General features: G+C 45.6%; 1 protein-coding gene across 5 annotated transcripts in view; it reads right to left on the bottom strand.

Moving 5' to 3' along the window:
• The window catches only part of LOC146662980 (V-type proton ATPase 116 kDa subunit a 1-like), a 28739-nt gene extending 8044 nt beyond the window's left edge, over positions 1-20695 (bottom strand). Inside the window, exons 1-21 of one of the 5 annotated variants that reach the window (XM_085415550.1) lie at positions 20615-20695; positions 19166-19322; positions 18949-19027; positions 18771-18868; positions 18517-18645; positions 16882-16964; positions 15882-16008; positions 15660-15742; positions 15200-15293; positions 14450-14662; positions 12695-12845; positions 12296-12435; positions 12031-12194; positions 11136-11226; positions 9660-9778; positions 9301-9517; positions 6695-6802; positions 4488-4688; positions 1966-1983; positions 380-497; positions 76-247 (exon numbers count right to left, since the gene is read on the bottom strand). In XM_085415550.1, the coding sequence (XP_085271676.1) occupies positions 76-247; positions 380-497; positions 1966-1983; positions 4488-4688; positions 6695-6802; positions 9301-9517; positions 9660-9778; positions 11136-11226; positions 12031-12194; positions 12296-12435; positions 12695-12845; positions 14450-14662; positions 15200-15293; positions 15660-15742; positions 15882-16008; positions 16882-16964; positions 18517-18645; positions 18771-18868; positions 18949-19027; positions 19166-19282 (2522 nt within the window). In that variant the 5' untranslated portion in view covers positions 19283-19322; positions 20615-20695. Of the gene's footprint in view, positions 1-75; positions 248-379; positions 498-1965; positions 1984-4487; positions 4689-6694; positions 6803-9300; positions 9518-9659; positions 9779-11135; positions 11227-12030; positions 12195-12295; positions 12436-12694; positions 12846-14449; positions 14663-15199; positions 15294-15659; positions 15743-15881; positions 16009-16881; positions 16965-18516; positions 18646-18770; positions 18869-18948; positions 19028-19165; positions 19323-20494; positions 20592-20614 lie in introns of those variants that run through there. The other 4 variants (XM_085415553.1, XM_085415551.1, XM_085415552.1 and 1 more) reach the window with 4 other exon arrangements.
• Between the last annotated feature and the right edge of the window lie 1487 nt (positions 20696-22182).

Genomic DNA, 22182 nt, shown 5'->3' with positions numbered 1-22182 from the left:
CCTGGTCCAGATCACAAAGTGACTCTGACACCCCGTCACAGATACTCTGTATTTGCGTGTAAGTGTGACTCTAACCAGTGCAGACGCAGGGCATGCAGGAAGGCTGACAGCCCCTCCATCACGAGCAGGATGGCGACTGTTAGCACGGCGAAGAATGCGAAGATGATGGCCAGGCCGAAGAACCCGCCCCCGCTCCTGGATGAGAGGCCGAGGTGCATCACCATGGACCAGAGCACCTCCGAGAGCTCTGTGCAAACAGTCGTGACAACAAGGTTTACAGTGAATATCCAGCAGTAAACAACATTACTCAACATAGTTCTGTTTCTCTGAATGTTTATGATCATCAACAACACAAAGCTGTGTGAGAGTCGCTACTAACGTGCATGAGCCAGGCTGAGGGCCCACAGGCGCAGGTAAGAGGCTGTGTTGGAGATGCACCCCAGGCAGTACTCTATGGTGTGGATAGCCTGGTGGACAGCTACATCGCCGAAATCAAACTGTAGTGAGAGAAGGAACAGCGTGAGCACAGGAGTGTGTACATGCAGGAGGTGTGACCATAAAATCGAACCAAACATTGGCCCAGTTTCTCTTCAGATTAACTTCAGGTCACTTCCTGAACGTGTTCACGTGTGCTCTCACAGCAGATGTAAACTCCTGTTTTCAGCAGGCTTCAGGACTTCTTAGTTGGAGAATCCATCAGGTTAGAAGTGTATGTAGCCCCATACAAATAAGCCTGTCTTCATGATGATGACGAACTCTCTGACCACACCTTGTTCTCTGGATCAATGTTGAACATGTTTCATTGTTTAGAATCTGAGATGTAGTTTAGGAAGCAGAGCATGCTGCAGGGTAACCTTTGTTTATGTAGGAGGAAGCCCTCACACATGCTGTGTAGCATAACTCAGCGAGCATGCTAATCCAGAGAGCTGGGAAACAGCTACTTCTGCTGCTGACAAGCTGCTTTGACCTTTGACCTCTGCCTGTGACTTCTCTCATCAGCTTTAAAACAAAGAGCAGAGAAGTTTCTTCATCCACAGCCAGATCACAGCTCAGGGAGGTGTTTGTTTATTGTAAAGCCCGCGCACTTCCTCCATTTTCTCCATCCTGGAGCGAGGCTAGCCTTTCCTGTGTGGAGCGAGCAGGGAGGGGGAAACATGGCAGTCAAACGCTCCGTGTAGCTTTTGTTCGGTTTTGCTTGGCGCTGATCTGGTTTCCTCTTTCCATGCTCCCCTTTTGTCTTTGGATCAGACAAATGGAGTTCATGGAAGCAGGAGTCATTGTTCCCATTCAAAGGATCACTAATGAAAAACAGAAGTATGAATACGAGCATGCCATAATGGCACAAAACACTGAGGCCAATGACTGAATTGGAAACATTTCCGCTGATAGTGGAAACAAAAGGTAGACTTCTGCTCAGGTGACAGCTTGAAATTTGGGCTGTACCTGACTGACTATGGACGCAGCTTTAGGGGCGAAACGGTGAGACGGGGGCAACAACTCCGGTTGTGCAGAAGTACAACTAGATGGATTTTAGTGAAAACTGACCCTTGACCTGTTGCTCTTTGATCTGGTCACAAAGTAACAACTGTTGCTTCATCTTTTCCCAGTTACTGGATATCTGAACACGTTCTGCGTTTTTCCATAATGATGACTGTGGCTCTGGATGAAGAGCAGGTCATCTCCTCATTGGAAGGCTGGTGGTTTGATCCCTGCCTGCTCCAGTCTGCACACCAAGTATCCTTATAAAGTGCTTTAGAATAGAAAAGCTCTATATACGAACTCAACACACCTGTCACAGGGCGAGAGGCTTTTTCACTCTGTCATGCAAACAAACATGTACCTTCATTCATGCATGCCTGGCAGTTCAGGATTAAAGCACATTTAAACAATTCAAACATGACAAAAACCAAATGAAGCAAGCCAGCATTCAGACATGCTCAGGAAACGTTAAACTCTGAATCTTACCGGCTCTTCCTCTGAGTGCTTGAAAATAAGCAAAGGTGAAAGGTCAGTGGTGCGATCCACAATCAAATCTTTCAGAAGTTTTCATCACCCAGATTTAATGGGACATGATCCAAGCGAGGACGTGTGTGGAACTCATCAATAAGATGTCTCGCTCTGTAACCCGTACACAATCATTCAGTTCTGTCATGTTTATGATGTGAATGATGTGAATAAGAGCTCAGGTTTGTTCCCAGAATGCTTAGGTCTCATACACAACTGTTATTCTGTGCAGGTTTTTAAAAAGTGACGAGTCCCTGTAGTGTAAACTAAAATTCTGATGTTACAGTCATGGTAAAAAGAAACGACACCTCTAACATCCCTGAAGCCCACCTCAGTGAAGAGCACGGGACACGCTGCACCATGTCATCACTCATTTAACCTGAAACACTCTTCTTCCCACTTCATGCACAGATGTCTGAAGGTCCCACCACAGCATGTCAGTCACTGACTGGGCCATTACGACACCTCCAACTCCTGCTGACCCCGTGTCAACCGAGCTTCAGCCGTCAGACAGGTGACACCTCACCTGACGCTATAATACTTTGGTATACGAAGACGTTTATGGTCAAGTCCTTCGCTGTGAGATGCTCAGGCTGCAGAACAAGCTTTATGTTTTTTTGCCGTCTCTCTGAGCATTGCACGGACTTCCACTTTTAGGAAGACTGTGGCTTTGTGTTAACATACAGCGTAAAGCTTGAAGGCCAAGTTCTGCTTCGCAGAGGTGGTCACACCTGCTGCTACTTAACCTGCTAAAGGCTGAACTTCCTCCACTCACTGCTTCTGCAATTTAGCTTCATTCTTGTCAAATAATGACACGGTGTAATATGTCACATGCTGTTGGTCGTCTGAGGTTGTGTTTACCTGCTAAGGCCAGATGATTCTGTATTATGTGGTGACTAGGGCGGCTCGATTATGGCAAAAATGATAATCACGATTATTTTCACTGACATTGAGATCTCGATTATTTGACGATATTTATTTAACAATAACAACGTGTTGAATAATGACTTTAAAGATTGTCAAAAAATAATATAAATAGTGCAAATACTGATAACAGTGCAAATGTTTGCAATATAAGAAATAAATGAAAAATGTAAACATCTGTTTAGTGAACTTTGCAGTGTTGCTCTGTGGTGCAGCTACGACACCGTAGCAAAGTTTACACACTGTGTCTACTTGATCCACGTCTGACTGAACCCATAATGTTTCCACACCACTGAAGTTTTTTTTACCTCTTTTCAACCAACGGCAGCCACTCTCCTCTCCAAATAACTTCTGCTTAGCTTTCCGAGCTGCCTCTTAATCAGCAGTCCCCAACCCCCGGGCCTCGGACTGGTACCGGTCCGTGAGTCGTTTGGTTTCGGGCCGCGAGAGTTGAGGCTCAGGTGTGAAATGTCTGGTTTTCAGGGTTTTTATCGGTTTTCAGCGTTATTTTGTTATCGTCTTTATCGTTTACTCGGTTTTCCTGGGTCTTTTCAGGGCGTTATGAATAAATTTTCTTTTTTTCGGTACCGGTACTAGTTTTATTTTGTTGTATTTATCCGCGACACCTTAAAGGCCGGTCCACACGGAGCAGCGCGAGAGTAAAGCACGAGGGAGGGGCTAATAATCGGCTCAGTCATTTTTAATGATCGTTGAAAGCCCAGATCGTAATCGAGATTAAAATTCGATTAATTGAGCAGCCCTAGTGGTGATGTGTAAAACCTTTAAAGTGGGTGTCCTGTCTTCTTACCATGACTCAGTTTTTAACAGGAACCTCCCCTCTTGTGTTTCCTGTCTGAGCCACAGTGGAGTGACGCATTGATATGCAGAACCAGCTTCCACACCACTTCAACTTTAACTCGACTTCAGGGATGTGAGAGTTGCATCGCATGGACCCACTGTGCTTTTCCACACGGTTCACAGGTTTGATTCTCATATTAAATCGTCAGGATCTGGAAGTAATCCTTCTAAGGAAGCCAGACGGATCTCCAGAGAAAGTCCCAGAACATTACATATTTACTTTGTGAATGGATGATAAATGCAGCCTTGCTAACTGTGCAGTGTAAGTCATCACGACAAAAACACTCAAGATTTATTATGAAGAGAAGCCAGAGACACCCGACCCCTGTGTCACTGACTGAAACAAAGGGGGTGGTTCTCGTTCATATTTATGTTCCTGAAATGGAAAAGCCATCTTTTTTCATTTGCTGTGATCACGTCACTGTAATATCTCTATAAAGGGATATTAGTGTGTTTATTTCAGTCCATTTGCACCTGAAATAAGCAGCCATTGCTCTATATGTCCTATCTGAAACATGGAGCTGCAACATTTTGTGCTTTGTGACCTCTGGGCATCTGTGGGAGCCCAGGGAATAGTCAGAGCCCATATGACGCTGAAAGCATCATTCACATCACAATCCTACTAAAATATATATTCGAAACAGAAACCAATTCAAAGCAGAATCTGAGAGAGGACAGAATGTGGCAGTGATGAGACTCACCTCATCGCCTTCTTCTGAGTGCTGGGAGAGCTGGTCGTGGTCCATGATGCCAGCTTCATCTTCTGTGGGCCCGTTGCCCACCCGCACCCCTCCAAACTTCTGCGTGCCCTGTTGAGTGAGTCCGGTGCATGATGAGGACACGCCTGTTTGCTCTAAAGACTGCTCTAGATTCTCTGCAGGGGTTTCTTCCCTCTTCTGTGACTAGATACAAAAGCCACAAGAGCTGTGTCGAGCTTAAAGCAAGCCTTAGGATGATGCTTCCTTCTTAATTTACTCCAATTTGTAAATCAGGACACCCACAAACCGAGAAAAATAGATATATTTACCACCTTATCAAGTATAATGGTTCAAATTTCAATAAGCAATCGTTCACTGGAGAGCAAAATAGTCTCACTGGTTCAATCACAGCTGAGCACAAAGACCTGAAGACCCGTCCAGCTAACAGCTGTACAGCTCCCAGATCTCATCATCATTCGTGTGAGATTTACAACTGCTGGGAAACAAATACTGAAGCATGGCTAAAAGCGTTTTTGTGACCTTGAAGTAATCTTAAATTTGAAAAGCAAAACCTGCAGTTTCACCATGTGTCCAAAGGCTGTGTGTGATAATATCAGCTAGCTGTAACACAGCTAACCTACATGAATTTGGGAAGGTGGTTTAATGTGACAGCACAGTCACCTGGCAGCAAGGTTGTGGGTTTGAATCCACTGGTGCCTTCAGTTTATAGGCTCTCCCTGTCCTCCCACTGTCCAAAGGAGGCGTGTTAGCTTTATAAGTGATTTTAAACTGGCTGTCTGTGTCAGCCCTTTGAGAGCTTGGCAAACCTCGTGGCCTCTGGGTCAAGAGGAAAACTACGGTGTCATTTGATGGTTGGGATTTTCTCTGAACGATTGTCTTTCCCTCACAATATAACGATATAAAAAACTGAATTGAACAATGGGGCTGGAATCATTACTGTGACAGCTGTGTTCTGCTGATAATGACCACAGTTTTCCACTAATGGTCAAATGTCCCTTTGACCAGACAGGCCTGATGGGAAAAAGTCCTTCTTGTGGCTAATTTGACCAAATTAACTGAAGCATCAGAAAAGAGCTGCAGAGACAGTCAATTTTCTGATGAGCTACTCAGTTTGGATCATTTTGGCTCGTGCAAAACAAACAAACAGTGAATTATCTGTCAGAAAGCAGAGTTATCCACAGCGTGTGACTCACAGTCATTAGCGAGCGTTCAGACTCACGCCACACTCGGCCTGTCACGTCCACTTTGAATGGCGACAGTGAAAACACTTAGTCTGACACTTCATAACTGGGTTCACAGCCCAATGACATCAGTCTTTATGATCTATGATTGCAGCCAGCTGGCTAATCTTTTCTCGTTTGCTTAAGTAGTCCCAAGTGTTTGTTTTGCCCTCTTCAGACAGTTTGTGCTGTGCTGCTGTGCTGAGAGCTGACTGTTTGTTGGTGTTAATAAATAGAAACTCCTTTTCTAAACTAATGTTTGCCATAGTGTTGCTTATTGGCCGTCTTCTCCCAGAAGAGAAGCATTCAGGCAAAGTACTGTGTAGTGAAAAACAACCCTGCTCCTAAACATAGAAATCAGTACAAACTCAGCCAGTTAGGTCTGTTCAGACAATGTTGATAAAAACCTTTAAATACATGCAGAAAGTTGCATAGTCCACAGTCACCTCTCTTACAACGTGTGAGCATGTATAACTCTGCTAAAGCTCATCTGCTCGACATGCAAAGATCAGGCCCCACATGTCACAAAGCTACGAGTTATAAAGAGTCTTTGTGAGGTTTTAACTCTGCTGATCTTCAGTGAATGAGATCCATAACCAGTGAGAGATATGAAAGCTCCAGGTGGCATATCTACCAAGGTAGCACTCGGTAATGGTCGTCATCATTTTGGATAGAAAACTGCCAAATATACAGTTAAGACAACTGAATCAAAGTATCATCGAATTTTAGGGTGTCCTTTGTCTGTGAAGTAGTTATCGTACATTTCTCGCTAAAATATCAACGTTTCCAAAGCTGGCTTTAAGCAGTTTTCATGGCAGCACAACCAACCACGTTACACAATACAATGTGCATTGAAATGAATGACAGGAGTAAGAAAACAAAAGGTTATATCAAAGGTTATAACTTAACAGTAACTTAACAGTAATGAAAGATAGAAGTAGGGTTCTAGTTGTGGTCAGATGCACATACCAGGTGCTTTTTCCACAGGTGCTGACGCCGAAGCACCATAGTTTTCACAATCAGCATACAGGGAACACATGCAAGGGCAATCAGCACCAACAAAACCTGGATCGCCACCTAAAGATTCAAAGAGAGAGGTTAATTAAGAAATGAGCATTGTACAAACAGGTCTTGGTCTAAAACAGTACCTCAAACTGTAAATACAGAGCACAACATAATAGATTGTCTGTTGCATCTAAACACTGACAATGAAACCCACAAGACTTCAAAATACGAGCTCTGCTGTGCTTTAAAAACCTAACATGCTCTAATCGATCACATGTAACTAAAAATAACAGAAAAACTACAACTGCTGCCAGATCTTCACCTTCATCTTGCAACAAGAACTGATAACTAACGAACAACTAATGTTGTTAAACAACAGCTTGTAGTGGCAGACATCCAAGAAAGGGTCTCCAGTATGAAGAGTTGGACAGCACCAGGCCCCGACATGGTTCACGCCTACTGGCTGAAGAAGCTGACTGCACTCCACGAGCGACTGGCAGCACAAATGAACCAGCTGCTAGTTGATGAGAGACACCCGGAATGGCTAACCGAAGGCCGGACAGTCCTGATCCTCAAGGACCCCCAGAAGGGACCGGTCCCATCCAACTACCGACCAATAACCTGCCTCAGCACCACGTGGAAGCTCCTGTCAGGCATCATAGCAGCTAAGATGAACAGGCACACGGGTCAATACATGAGCAAGGCACAGAAAGGGCCAAGAATACCAGAGGCGCAAAACACCAGCTACTGGTCGACTGAGCAGTCAGCCGAGACCAACCTGTGCACTGCCTGGACTGATTACAAGGAGGCCTATGACTCAATGCCCCACACCTGGATCCTGGAATGCCGAGAACGGTACAAGATCAACAGGACCCTGAGAGCCTTCGTCAGGAACTCAATGGGGATGTGGCAGGCAACACTGGAGGCCAACCTCAAGCCCATAGCACAAGTCAGCATCAAGTGCGGGATCTGCCAAGGAGATGCTCCTCAGGCAGCAGAAACCTAAGAAAGAGGAGGGAGACGAGGAACCATCATGGAAGGACAGGCCCCTGCACGGTATGTACCACCGGCAGATAGAGGAGGTGGCTGATATCCAGAAATCCTACCAGTGGCTGGACAAAGCTGGACTGAAAGACAGCACAGAGGCACTAATCATGGCAGCACAGGAACAAGCTCTGAGTACAAGATCCATAGAGGCTGGGGTCAATCACACCAGGCAAGACCCCAGGTGCAGGCTGTGTAAAGATGAGACAATCCAGCACATAACAGCAGGGTGCAAGATGCTAGCAGGCAAGGCATACATGGAACGCCATAACCAAGTGGCCGGCATAATGTACAGGAACATCTGTGCCGAGTATAACCTGGAAGTCCCGAGGTCAAAATGGGAGATGCCCCCAAGGGTGGTGGAGAATGACCGAGCTAAGATCCTGTGGGACTTCCAGATACAGACGGACAAAATGGTGGTGGCTAACCAACCGGACATAGTGGTGGTAGACAAACAGAAGAAGACGGCCGTAGTGATCGATGTAGCGGTTCCGAATGACAGCAATATCAGGAAGAAGGAACACGAAAAGCTGGAGAAATACCAAGGGCTCAGAGAAGAGCTCGAGAGGATGTGGAGGGTGAAGGTAACGGTGGTCCCCGTGGTAATCGGAGCACTAGGTGCGGTGACTCCCAAGCTAGGCGAGTGGCTCCAGCAGATCCCGGGAACAACATCTCTGTCCAGAAGAGCGCAGTCCTGGGAACAGCTAAGATACTGCAGGACCCTCAAGCTCCCAGGCCTCTGGTAGAGGACCCGAGCTTGGAGGACTGACCGCCTGCAGAGGCGAGCGGGGAATTTAATGTTTTTGGTTTTTTAAAATGAGAAAATCCTAAATAAATTCAAACTTGTGCACTGAATTATTTTTCTTAGTCATTAAAGATGAAAGATGCTGAAAACAACTCAAAGGAATCATTAAAAGCCAAAATTACCATGATTTTAAGCCCCGTAATGAATGTATATACCTGACCCCAACTGTACCACTAGAGCGTTTCACTAACAACAAAGCATCCGTGCAGGTTGTCCATGTTCATGTTTTAAGGTGGAACTGTTGTATACTGTGTTATAATATATAGTATATAAATGAACCCCACTAGGTGCCAGCAGCACAACCATCATACTGAGAGGTGAGAATGATAAGGAATTTCAAATCACACACACACACACACACACACACACACACACACACACACACACACACACACACACACACACCACACACCTCGATTTAAAACTGCAAAAAAAATTAACAATTTAAAACCTCGGCATACTGACAGAACGACACGACCTGCACCGTTATGAGAAGAGATGGTATCAATAAGCAAAGCTCAAACTGCTCCAAGCTGCTCTGTTTGTTTTTGTTCTACAGTGAAGCTCGACCTCAAGTTTCTGAAAAAAGGTCATCAGGAAAGTAAAGCACAATGAAATATCTGTTTGCTCTGTAGAACTGCTGAGAGAACGTCCATGCACGACTCTAACATGTCAGTGTGACGCGGATATGTTAGGAGAGGGTGGGTAATGGAAGGAGCACCTGTCCCTCGTAGAGGCGTTTGCTGGTGGGGTCACCGTAGTTGAAGAGACACATGTTGATAAAGTGGATGAGCAGGCTGGGAGCATCCTTGGAAGTCCGGGCGGTGTAGGCTGTCCACTTGTAGAAGATCAGCAGGGCAAGGTAGCCAAACAAGCTCGACATGAAGACAATCTCTGGGATGAAGCCCAGGAAAATGTTCAGAGGCTTCTTGAAGTACCTGCAGCGCAGTGAGGTCACACATGAACAACAGAACAGCATGGTACCTGTTTGAAAATGATCAGCTGTGAATATGAAGCTAGACGGCACACAACCTTAAAAGTGTTTGAACATTCAGTATCAGCCCTCAGTGTGACTCTTACAGGTGGTTGAAGAGGCTGAGAGACACTCCAAATATCATGTGGATGACGCCCAGGATGACGGACATCTTCATCTTAAAGGAGTTGAGGAAAGTTAGCTTGTTGGTGGCAATATTCCAGATCTGCAGAGAGCACACAGCAGGTTCAACGAAGAGCACCCTGCTACTCTGACACAAGTACAAACAGGCTGACATACAGGTCTGTGCTGACCTCTCAGTGATCTCAGACAGATGGTCTTTTTTAAAGGTACAGTTGTTAGTTTATGAAACAGCTCTGGAGCTGGATATGAGGCGATATGACCAAAAGTATTTATCACGATATACATCTGAAAATTTGCGATAACGATATAACTGACGATGTACTTGACACGAGACAAAATACTTTACAACTCCACAGCTTTATTAGTGAAAAAAAAACCCCATCAATGTATTGTCACTTAAACAAGCAGCTGTTTTTTATGTGCATTAAAGTTATATAAAAATGTAACAGTGCAAATGCAAATTCTTTGCTGACAGTTTAACCAAAAGGCATTTCCAGTGGAAACTGGCCGACACATCCTCAGCATAACCATGTATAATATCCACAAAACTTAAAAACAGTTATACACACACAACACGGTAACATTATGCTGAAGCACAGTACGTATCACTCCGCGAGGCTCCGCCTATGATAGCCGTAATGCTCCCACAATCCATCAAGCGGTGCGGCTTCGTAGCTCAGCAAAGTCGTACTGAAACATTTGACAGATTTTCGAGCGCCGTGCACATAAAATCGTTTCGAGGTCAGTAAACACAACCAGAGTTCATACATAAGGCGCACGGGATTATAAGGGGCTCTGTCGACTTTCAGAAAAATCAAAGGATTGATTTTAAGTGCGCCGTATTTTCCAAACAACACGGTAATAACGACGGCCTGCTAGCATGCGCTACCAAAAAAAGTGCTTTGTTGTGTATCTGACGGACGAAAGCTAAACCAGTTCCACACCAGTGAAGTTACAGCATTTTTACAAACCAGTTCTGGTTCATCTGTTTCACTCAACGATCCGCTTTCGCCGCCATGCTTTTTCCGTCATGCGCGTATGAAAACAAAGGCACTGCGCCTGCGCGTTTTACCCATATTCTATCGCGATATCTCATTTTCTTATCGTTGCCCAACATTATACTGGTATCACCGTGAACGGTATGATGTGGCCCAGCCCTACTGGATACTGCAGTTTTCTCAGACAGGGTTCAGGGGCTGGTGACTCATTGTGTCACATGGTCTCACATCTGTGGGGTGTTTAATCATCTCTGTAACACAGGACCAACAGCTATGGAGCTCTGACAGGATCGATTGTTGCTTGGCTCACAAACTGGATTATTAGCATTCCTATCACTGATTTCACCAGCCCAAGATGAAATGAGCAGGTTGTCGTGCACTGGAGACAATTAGAGCCGGTAATTTGATTTAGTTGTTATAGTGAGTACATGTATTGTTTACCGGGTCAATTCCGAGTGGATAAGGTCCACCGAACACGCCGGGAATAGCAGGATCTAACTGGAGAACTGCATTTCCATCAAGAGTCTCAGACCTAGGACAGACGGAAGGAGAAGAACTACAATCCATGCTGCAAGATGAGAAACAGTTTAGAGCACGAACCTGCCAACACACACACACTGGCCACTTCTTTAGTTACACCTGGCTAGTAACAGGTTGGACCCATATGATGACGTTGACTTCCTGTCTTACTTTGACAGTCAGTTATCTTGTGTTTTGTATAATTAGCTTTGCTGCATTTAAATTCTAACACTCTTAAATATGAGAGTTTGTGCAGAGATGCTCTCCTGCATGTTATTAACTTACTGCTACCTTCCTGTTAGCGCTGACATCAAACAGGCATTTTCACCAAAGAGCTGCTGCTCACTGAGATGATCTCAGCGGACCAGACCGTCTGGCACAACAACCATGCCGTGTTCAAAGTGAGTGATTGGCTGATTAGATAACTGTTAACAAGCAGCTGAACAAGTGCTCCTGACAAAGTGGCCAGTCAGCAGATCCCTGCCCGCTCTGACTACAGAAGCCTCCTTTAGGTTCCTGCAGGCTCACACACTGAACTGGATTACATGCATCAGATTCGTTTTTTCCTCTGAGGCTGTGTTTGTGCTACTGTTGGTCATTTTAAAGGTTTAGCTGTTACGTCCCAGCTACAGCCGGGTCGTAACAATAGTGTTTTCAGTTATTTCTTGGAGACTGAAGTAAGTTTAATCTTCTAGTTGGCTGCTTCGAGTTAGTGCTGGGGATGACATTCAGTACTGGTTTTAGTCTGGTAGTGGTCACAAACAGGAAAAGTGGAAATCTAAACTTCATTTGTGATGCAGAAAAAGCCTGAACTCACGTCCAGTTGGCTCCTTTGGGGCCAAACATGGGCCTGACACTCCAGCCAGACCCAAACATGTTGAGTGACTTAGAGAAACAGTCATTGTAAATGACGCCTGTGTAGACGGAGAAGATCCCCATCAGGAGGATGATGTAGCGCCCAGCAAAAATCATGTTGAACATCTACAGAAGCAAACAGAAAACACTGGAATATGATGCTTCTGCTCACTGACTGAACAACGATGATTTACTATATTGGATTACTTCTACTTGTGTTAACGTACCTCATTGTCACTCTTCTGGGCGAGGAGGCGACTCTCTCGAATGACCAGGTAGAGGGCAGCGCAGGTCATCAACAGGCCGTGGCCCATGTCACCAAACATGACAGCAAACAGGAAGGGAAAGGTGATGATGGTGTACGGAGCTGTAGGCACACAGGGATCCAAACAACCATCATCCAACTCTGCTGCTGAAACTTCACTAAAATGTTTGGCTAGAAGCAAATTTTACACACAAAGTAACGAATCCTTTGTAACAGAACCAAAATCACTCTGTTCGTTTGGTTGACACTCGATTAGTTTGGCCTGAACACTGAACTGCTGCAGAGTCAGCGAGAGCTTCACATTCACCGCAGTCACAATCACAAGTTTGAATGAACAGTCATTTCAATATGAGCCAATGACCTGGATTGATTTCCCGGTAACTTCCGATGCCGTAGGCGTCCACAATATTCTGGAAGCCTGATGTGAACTTGTTGGTCTTGTTGAAGGTGGGTGGAGTCTGTTTGGTCTGCATCCTGTTTAGGATGGAGGGCACTGTTGATCCACTCCTCTCCTGTGAAATAAAGCCTCGTTTAGAAAACCTCAGACCTCAGTGAGTTTCACAGTCACTGTGACCTCGCCCTGTACCAAGAACATGGCCATGTTCCTTATCCACAGGTCCACAGACCAGTGAACGTTGTCTTTACAGCTAAACACAGAGCATCTCTCAGATACTGTCCTCATCCAACTATCAGCGGTCCCCAACCCACGGGGGCTCGTTTGGTACCAAGAATTGAGGCTCAGGTGTGAAATTTATGGTTTTGATCATTAACTCGGTTTCCCTGGGTCTTTTCCCGTGTGCTATGAATAAATCTTCTCTTGGTACTGGTGCAAGATACCACAGTTTGTGTCTCGGTCCTATCACTTTATTGTGTTGGATTTATCCACGACACCTTAAAGGCCGGTCCGTGAAAATATTGGTCCGTGGTGCAAAAAAGGTTTGGGACCGCTGAGGTAACTTATTAGTCTAAAGAGGGAGATTCCCCGTCAGGTGTTCTTTAAGCATTACGCAGCTTTCTGAGGCTTTTGTTGCCCTGTGCCAACTTAAATGTAAAATATGACATATAGAAGTGTTTTTCTATACATTCCCTTCCATTCTGCTCAGACATCTCTTATCTCTGCTATGCAGATGATATTCAGCTGTACAGACAGTTTTCTTCAACTAAATCGAGACAAACTGAAATAACTGTCTGTGCAGCAGAAACATGTGTCTGGGATAAAGGAGACACTTGGACGTGTTGGTTCTGTGACTCCTTCCTGTGTTTATCATCTCAAACATAAGCTGCACTGTGTCACGTCCTGAACTGGAAATGATTATTCACGCTGTTGTTTCATCACATTTGGATTCCTGCAGTGCACACGTGTCTTAGCAAAACCTCCGTAGAGCGTTTGCTCAGAATGATCCCGACAGGCTTCGACAAAATCCTGATGCAGCTGCACTGGCTTCTGGTTTATTTCAGCGTGCAATATAAGATTCTTTTATTAACATGGAGAGCGTTTCACGTGCAGGCACTAGTTTATATCAGAGAGCTTCTGCACCCATGTGTACCTCGTGGTCCTGTGACCAGGGCCGGCTTGCGGCGCCCCACACTGAGCTGAACACAAAAGGATCAGAGCCGTGTGTTCAGTGGGCCCACGCTCTGGAACTCTCTCTTCGGACTTCAGATCAGTCGCCTCCAGTTAAAAACATATTGTTTTAAACCTGTTTTGTATTCACGTTTTTTATGCATTGTTGGCTCTTGTGAAGCACTTCGTGACTGTATTTCTTAAAAGGTGCCATAAAGTTTTACTGACTTACTGCTGGGTAGTAACTATGGGAACATTTCAACAACATCATCTGCTCTTTGCACTTCTGATTAGATGCAAACTGCACTTGGTTCACCCGTATTTATACATGTGTAATGACAATAAAGTTGACTCCTAACTAAGACACAGCGATTCTCTTTGGAGACATTCTAGTTTCTTTTTGCTTACTTTATAAAAATTCTCCAAAGTAGGACTAGAGATCCCAACCTGAGTCCAGGTTTGTGACCGTGGGTGTCTGTGGGCTCAGATGCACAGCACGAGAAGCAGAACAGAGAAATGTGCGACAGGCTGCAGAGACAGGACCAAACTCACCGTTCCTCTGCGCAGAGCAAACTGGATAGAGTCCAGGTCTGAGACAGGACACCACACCTCAGCTATCAGACACTTCTGCGTGACGTCGATGTTGCAGAGGTTCAGCGTGTGGTAGATGGCCTTCATCTTCCTCACCTTGATGAACCACACCCGCATGGTCTTAGAAGCAGCCTGCAGCACTCGCTGACGGTGGTCCTCGGTTTGGTTCAGCACCTACAGCAGCAGCGTGGAAGGATGTTTCATTCTGTTAACCTGACGCACGCTTCTTTGATTTTTCACGTTTTCTTGTTGAAGTTTGAAATGTGCAGTTTTAGCAGTGCAGAAAACCTCCGTCATATTCATTCACACAACTTGTATTTCAGTGTACTGCTCGGCTCTGCTGTGGCAGGGCGTCTGGCAGCATCAGACCGGTGCAGACCTTTCAAGCAGAACAGGCTTTTTTCCTGTCTTAATAAGGAGAAACGGGGGAACCACAGCACATAAAGGACGCGGCTCTTTCAGAGATAAGACGTGTAGCACAATGAAGCCTGTCTACACTACAAGGGCCTTTGTAATTTGACTGGAAATAAATGTTCTCAAGGAAAGGTGCAGGAGCCAGAGCGTCTCATGGATTTCATCTGGTTTAGTGAGCAAAAGAAGTGCACAGCTAACAGCTCTGCGGCATCTGTCCAGGGTCGACTCCTCCCCTCTGCTTTATTTTTACAAGACTGTAAGCATTTGGCTGATGCCTGTAGGGCACACATAACTTACCATTTGGAGGTCATCGATGCGGCTGTTGACTCCAGCCAGCATCTCCTTCCTCTCCTGCGGGGTCTCTGGGCAGGGGTAGAGCGACGCACGGAACCTGCAGGAGCGCCACAGTCAGTCTGACCACACAGCGTGCAACACAGCAGATGGCCCCGCCCCTCCCTGACTTTATCACAGGCCATGTTACACTGGACATGTCGTACATTTCACTAGAATAAGATCAAAGCCTTTCGTGACGACAGACAGACGGGACATGTGTGTCACTCTCTACAGAAAATGTTCCACTCTGTGGATTTACAGCTGTCACACAGCGCTCACATTCCCACCTTCACTAGCACTCAGCTGTGATGCTACTATGTGATCGTGAAACGGTGTCAGGACTAAACATAAGCATGACGCTGCGTGATTCTACATTCTAAAACCTAACAGTGACAGCAGCAACGGTTTTTCATGCAACACCCACCCCTCACAGATCTTCTTCACCCGGTTCTTCAGCTGGTCACCCTGGAAGAAGATGATGAACACTGACTTGTGGACTTGGTCTCCCTGTTGAGAGGGAACGAAACATTAGATAGTGCTCTGTGTTCAACCCCACATGTATTATTCATCTGCTTTATTATCCCATTCTTGTTTGAAATTCTGTTCTCACTACTACTCTCCACAGCTCCACTGTTAGTATACTCACTGTGGTGGGGTCTTCTAGTGGGTCCTCGATCTCTGCCTTCCTTAAAAAGACATTACCACGGCACACCCTCCACAGCATCCGCTCAAAGGTGGGAATCCTCTCCCTGCTGATCACTCCAGCCACAAAACTGCACAGACACGAAACCAGCACGACAGAAACGTTGCAGCTTATAATCGATCACAGTTCACGAGTGACAAATGTGACCTTGAGATCCACTAAGACACAGGTGTCCAACTCCAGGCCTCAAGGGCCGGTGTCCTGCAGGTTTGAGACGTGTCCTTGGTCCAACACAGCTGATTGAAATGGCTCAATGACTTCCTCAACATGTCTTGAAGTTCTCCAGAGGCCTGATAACGAATTCATCATTAGATTCAGGTGTGTTGACCCAGGGGGAGATCTAAAACCTGCAGGACACCAGCGCTCGAGGCCTGGAGTTGCCTATCCCTGCACTAAGGGATCAGGATCATATATTTGATGAAATTCTGACGAGTACTGTGCCGACACGCCTTTAGCCAAATGAGCTAAACATGCAAACTCCCAGAGAGAGCAGTTATAAGAGACAGCAGTCTCAGTACTTCTTCAGTACTGTGGTGAGCATTTAGCATCTAGCTCCGCTTGCATCAGCAGATAAGGTTGGCTTTTTCTGATGTTTAGACTGACTGTAGCTCAGCAGGTACAGCAGGTTATCTACTAATCAGAAGGTTGACGGTTCGATCCCTGCCTGCTCCAGTCTGCCTGCCAAACACTGTTCGACAAGATGCTAACCCCAAGTTGCTCTCTGATGCATCCAGTGGAGTGTGAGTGTTAGAGAGAAAGCCCTTCTGCTTGTGTGAACGAGGCGCGTTGTATAAAGTGCTCATAAGAGGAAGTCCTTTCACCATTAACCATTCCTTCACTGTGGACTTTATAGTTCCCCAGGATCACTTTCCATGAGAGAGCCAGAAGATCATTTTTAGTTTTTAAATTGATGTTACTTTATACATTTATCCTTATTATTTACCCCAGTCTGAGTGGGGCCCCGCGGCCCCCCTCACTACCCTCCATCAGAGCCGATGACTCCTCCAGCAGGTTAGGATCCTCCATCTGCCAACAAAATAACAAAAAGCACCTCATCAGGTGTAGGAAGTTAGCAGTTAGGCCCATGCATCACACAAAGACTTTTGCACTGCCGCTGCAAGGCCTGTAACAGCTGCACAGGGTGTGAAACATCAAATAAAGAGTTAACACATGTTCCAGTGAGTTACTGCAGAGTGCTGTGACTACTAGAACCATTCTTTTACATTTTATGTTCGAAAGCCGTTTTTAGGTCAGCTAGTCACAAATTTGTTGCACAGACTCATGTGACCTGGAACAGAGCAGGTGCATGGAATGGGAAACTGAAGAAGCTTATAGTATTTGTTCAACAGGAAAGTGATCCTGATTAAATAAAACAACGAATACATCACTGCCAGAGCGCACACAGTACAAGAAGGACAAAGGCAGGACTGAGGCCATACAGCATAGACACACAAGGGAACAGGTGTGCAAACATACAGGTGAAAACAAGGCAGTAAAACTGAGTGCAACACACACTGGACAACAGACTACCAAAATAAAACAGGAAGTAAGGTAACACAGAGACAGCGGGAAACAGGAGCTCCACACTATAACCACGAACAGAACTGGGACCAGGCCAGGACAGAAAAGTCCCAGAGCAGCTGGTTTGTGGGTCTGTCTGCATCCACTCTGGTGCCCAGTAACAGAAAAGCTGGCCTCACATTAATGACTGACTCTGATATTGAAGTTTTTCCCATCATGCTTTTGCAGTTAGTTTTGGGTCCTTTGCACTGTGGTGTGCTGTGTTATCAGTGTCTGAGCCCTTCACTGCACCACTGGTCACTTTGGTTCCACCCGTCCCAGTATGTCTGTGTACAGACTGTGAGAGTAATCAGTGCTTTGTTGTAAACTAGGCTAACGGTGGCGGTAGACTCTGACGGGGACACGCCTGCCTGAGTGTTTCTGTCCTGGTTACGTGTTATGAAAGGGTTTTTTCCTAATCATGGAAATAATTCTGCCATCATGCACTTTGTCTTCTCTCAGTCATCCATGTTGAGTTAACCGCCTCCTGCCTGTCTGACGCTGTAGGTTTATCCAGCCTAATGATGCCCGCCCTCACCTGCACTAACATCTCTTTCAGTCTCGTATTTAAAATTACATTTAAAAGCAGCGAAAGGCATAAAACACTAAGTCAAGACTTTAAATCAACTTCAGAGGTTGTGTCTGCTTCCTCTGGCCTCACCAGGCCTGCACCACTGACAGCTGACTGATCTGCTGTCAGTCCACTGTCCCAGAAACTTGAAGGCTGTGGACTGTTTATGGACATAGCTGCAGTTCTTAAATAAAATCTCTCAAAAATGTCTGCACTTCAATGAGATACTCGATGTTTGATTTACAATCCAGTGTTCAGAGGTAAACCTGCAAAACTGTGTTTGTCCCAAACATTCTGGAGGCACAGCAGGCGGCTCCAGACAATGTTGTAGCTGCAAAGCTAATGTCATCGTCTGCTGTCTGACAGGGAACTGCTGCCTTAATCGATGCGTAAACAAAGCCACTCTAACACTCTTTGTTCTTCTGTGTAGTGTACGTGTGAGCAAACCTCGTTAAAAAACTGCTGCGTTCGGTGGAGGATGTGTTTGAGCTCCGTCAGCTCCAGGAAGTTCTTCTTCAGGGCTTCCTGGTTGGTGTTTATCTCCTTTAGTTCATTCTCCAGCTTCTCAAATGTGGCCTGCCAAACACACACAGTTAATTGTGATAATGTTGATACGTTATTTTGATAGATACAACATTTTGTACCAACTCAATAAAAGCGATGGACAAGAAGGAAACACTGTTTTGGAAATGGCTGATTACCTCCAGATCAATCATGTCTCTGGGAAAAGGTACTTCCGGGTTCTCTCCAGTGTCCACTGTCGGGATGTTGGCTTTTTTGATCTCCTTCTCAACAAACCCTGTTCATCAAGGAAACTCGGTGATTACCTCGTTACCACAACAAGGGAACAGAAAGTGAGTCAGACTCAGCAGCACTCACTCAGCTTCCTGTCCATCTCCTCGCATCTCCTCACTTCATTCACAAACTTGCGCTGGAACACGTTTACATCTGGATTCAGCTGTTGTTAGAAAAAGACCAGAAATACATGTTTCAAAATGTATTATTGGAATTTGTCATTCACTAAAACCAGCTTACACCATGATAATCAAAAATGACTTCTACATGTCAGTGTCAGTCTGGCACCATTCATACTCACATCTCTAAACTGGACCATGCCCAGTTCTCCCAGCTCGCTCACACAGCAGTAGGCTGCCTCTGACTGGAGAAAGAGCTGGGCCAGAGTCATCTCCTCACTTCTGAACAGTTCCCCCATGATGACCTCTGCACTCCACCTCAGCTAGGATCAACAAACACTGCAGCAACGACAGGAAGGTTCAATAACAAGTACACAGTGCACAATAACTAGATAATATAGCAAATATACCACAGTCTCATTATACTTGGCTGCCCTCTTCAGACTTTCCTATAATAAAGCGTAGTATGGTTTCAGGTTTATACGGGCTGCAGTTACTAATCATTTTCTTCAGTGTTTTATCTGTAAAATAATCAAATAGTTATTTGTGTCTTTAAACTGTTTGAGAGCGGCTTCAAGCTGCAGGTGAAAACCCTGCTGGGGGCATTTCTACACCTGTCCTCTCTGTGTGGGCTTCATCGGGGTCACCTCCCACACACCACAGACATAAGACGCAGTATTAGGACCAACAAAAAAATATTGTTGGTCAATTTGAGAATAAAGTGGGAAATCTGTTTTGAGAAAAACACTGAAATGTGGATTTGACCGTTGTTGTTTGGCTGCTACAGCCTCTACACAATGAGATGCAACATCCTCCTGATTGTATGAGGGTGTATGGATAATCTTGCATCTGTCCATTATCAGCTCTTTTTGTACAAGCTCTCAGGCACGCACTTTAAACTGCACGGTGCTGATGGAAGCGTCCTGCAGCAGCAGGAAGTCAAATAAGACGAGTGCACTGTAAAAACCAAAAGTCCCACTGACACGCCACAGACAGGAAACACCACACACACCTCATAAATCGTATAGAGGATGAATGCACTGGCAGGAGTCTGGTTTTAGCAGGTCTATGTCTCACTCGTGTGCTGTAAGTAAACGGATGATGCTAGAACAGGCTAAAGATGCTAATGCTCGTCTAGAGACCGGCTTTACGGGCACTAGGCCACGCACGACAGCGGGCTGGGCTCCACACCCCAGGACGATGAAAGCCACATAAGGAATCACGAGGATTAATAATCGTCGACGTCATAAATGTAGTTCCTGTTGGTGATTAGTGCATCAACAGAGGCTTACGGAGCATCGCTGACGTCACTGCATCCCTGCTGATGCAGCTCTGTCCTTCACTGCTCAAGGACGCTGCTGGCTCAGGCCTACAGCCGCTTCATTCACACTCATTTTAAATATGAATAACTATAAACAACGACGTAACTCCGCTGTGTGGCAGGATACCGAGTCCCCACAGCCTCATCCCGTGCCTCTACGAGAACACGAATCACTGCTCGTAAAACTAACCTTGAAACAGACCTCATTGCAAACACAGAGGAGCTGACCACCGCCTCACAGCTCACACGGACAAACGTGGACTGTGGTTCATAATCCTCAAACACCCACCTCCACAGTATCTACACTCACCTCACAAGCTGCAGCTCGTCAGCCCTCTCTTCACACTTCAGTCTCCTCCTGGATGCTGCGGTGGTCCTGCGCTGCGTCAAGTTAGATACACTTCAGCAGGAAACATGTCCGATGGGAGGATTTCAAAGTAAAATGACTGTATCTGTATCTCAGGGATTTCTTTCGTTTTGACGATGGACACAGAAGTGATATTCGAACTTACACATCTCAGATGTGAAGGATGTCCTGCGCAAAACACGCTAATACAGCAAATGGGGAAATCTGTTCAATGGGAATATATTTTGAAAATGTTGAAGGTGATTCACGGCTTTTCTGCGGGATACATCCCTTTGACCTATCACAGTGTGTGGGGTCGATTCTTACTGCTCAGTCCCACCGAGCCCTGATGTCTGAGCATTTTACATGAAGACACAGAAAACACTGAAAGAGCTCAAAAGCCATCAAGAAAACTTAGAAGCTTTGCATCTACACATCGTTTTTAGCTCCCAAATCTTTCATGAAGAGCTGCATATCAAGTTCTGATTAACTGATTGTCATGTTCTTACTTGTGCCTATACGATGTTTATTACCAGCTAAAGAGCAGAGCTACCAGAGCCCCTCTTCTTAAGGTCTAACAGATGCTGTGTCCACGACTAGCCAAATGTTGAGTCAGTACTAATGAGAACCTGTAGAAAGTTTCCTATTACGAAAGCCACAGTAGTAGTTTCAGCATCTCTCAGTTCCACATGGTGCAGGGTTTAAATCAGGACACTGGGAGGCTGCCAGTGAGCAATTTTGGAGCATGGAATTCCCTTAATGTACATAAATTACCACAGCAGACGACTGCATGGAGCAGCTTTCTGCCTCATTGTGTGTGCCATGTGTTTTTCATAACGTGTGCCATGGAGATGCCTTCAATAACCAAATATGACTGTATAACTGAAAGATGTTGGCTGGATTTCCACAGATTTAAAATCAGCCTCTTTTAAAAATCATATGTTAAAAGATTTTGTTCTCACAGTGTCATGATTCGTTGTGTGGCAGGCAGGAGAAGGACCCAAGATGCAGATTCAGAGACACGGGGATAAACTCAAAAAACACAGCTTTATTGCTGGCCACGAGAAGCAATACAAAATAAACTAAAACTGGGAAAACTAAAGCATGAGATGTACAAGGAACCGAACCACGGGGAGAATAACACACAACATGAGGGAGAACGCGACGCCGAACAGAGGGAGACTCAGACAGAAATACACAGAGGGTAAACGAGGAAAGTGGGCACACACGGGGAACACAGGTGACACTGATAATCATAACGAGACAGGGCGGGGTGAACTGAACATGACATGTACAGGCACAGAGGTTCAGACAGGAGGAGAGAGAGCACGGGGAAAACACAGACATAACGGGCTGGGGAAACATGAAACAACCACAAAGGGAGACGAGGGCTCATAAATACATAGAGGGCACACAGGGGGGAGAGAGCACGGGGAGAACTTAGACATAATGGGCAGGGGAAACATGGAATAAAACATAAGGAGAGACGAGGGCTCACAGATACACAGAGGGGCACACAGGGGGTAAAAGCC

This window comes from Rhamphochromis longiceps, linkage group LG8 (assembly GCF_057381845.1).
Source record: "Rhamphochromis longiceps isolate RC_006_pf linkage group LG8, R_longiceps_female_GT1.1, whole genome shotgun sequence".
In the NCBI taxonomy this organism is placed as follows: domain Eukaryota; kingdom Metazoa; phylum Chordata; class Actinopteri; order Cichliformes; family Cichlidae; genus Rhamphochromis; species Rhamphochromis longiceps.
The sequence above is the reverse complement of the archived record's forward strand: the minus strand, read 5'-3'. Positions and strand labels throughout refer to the sequence as shown.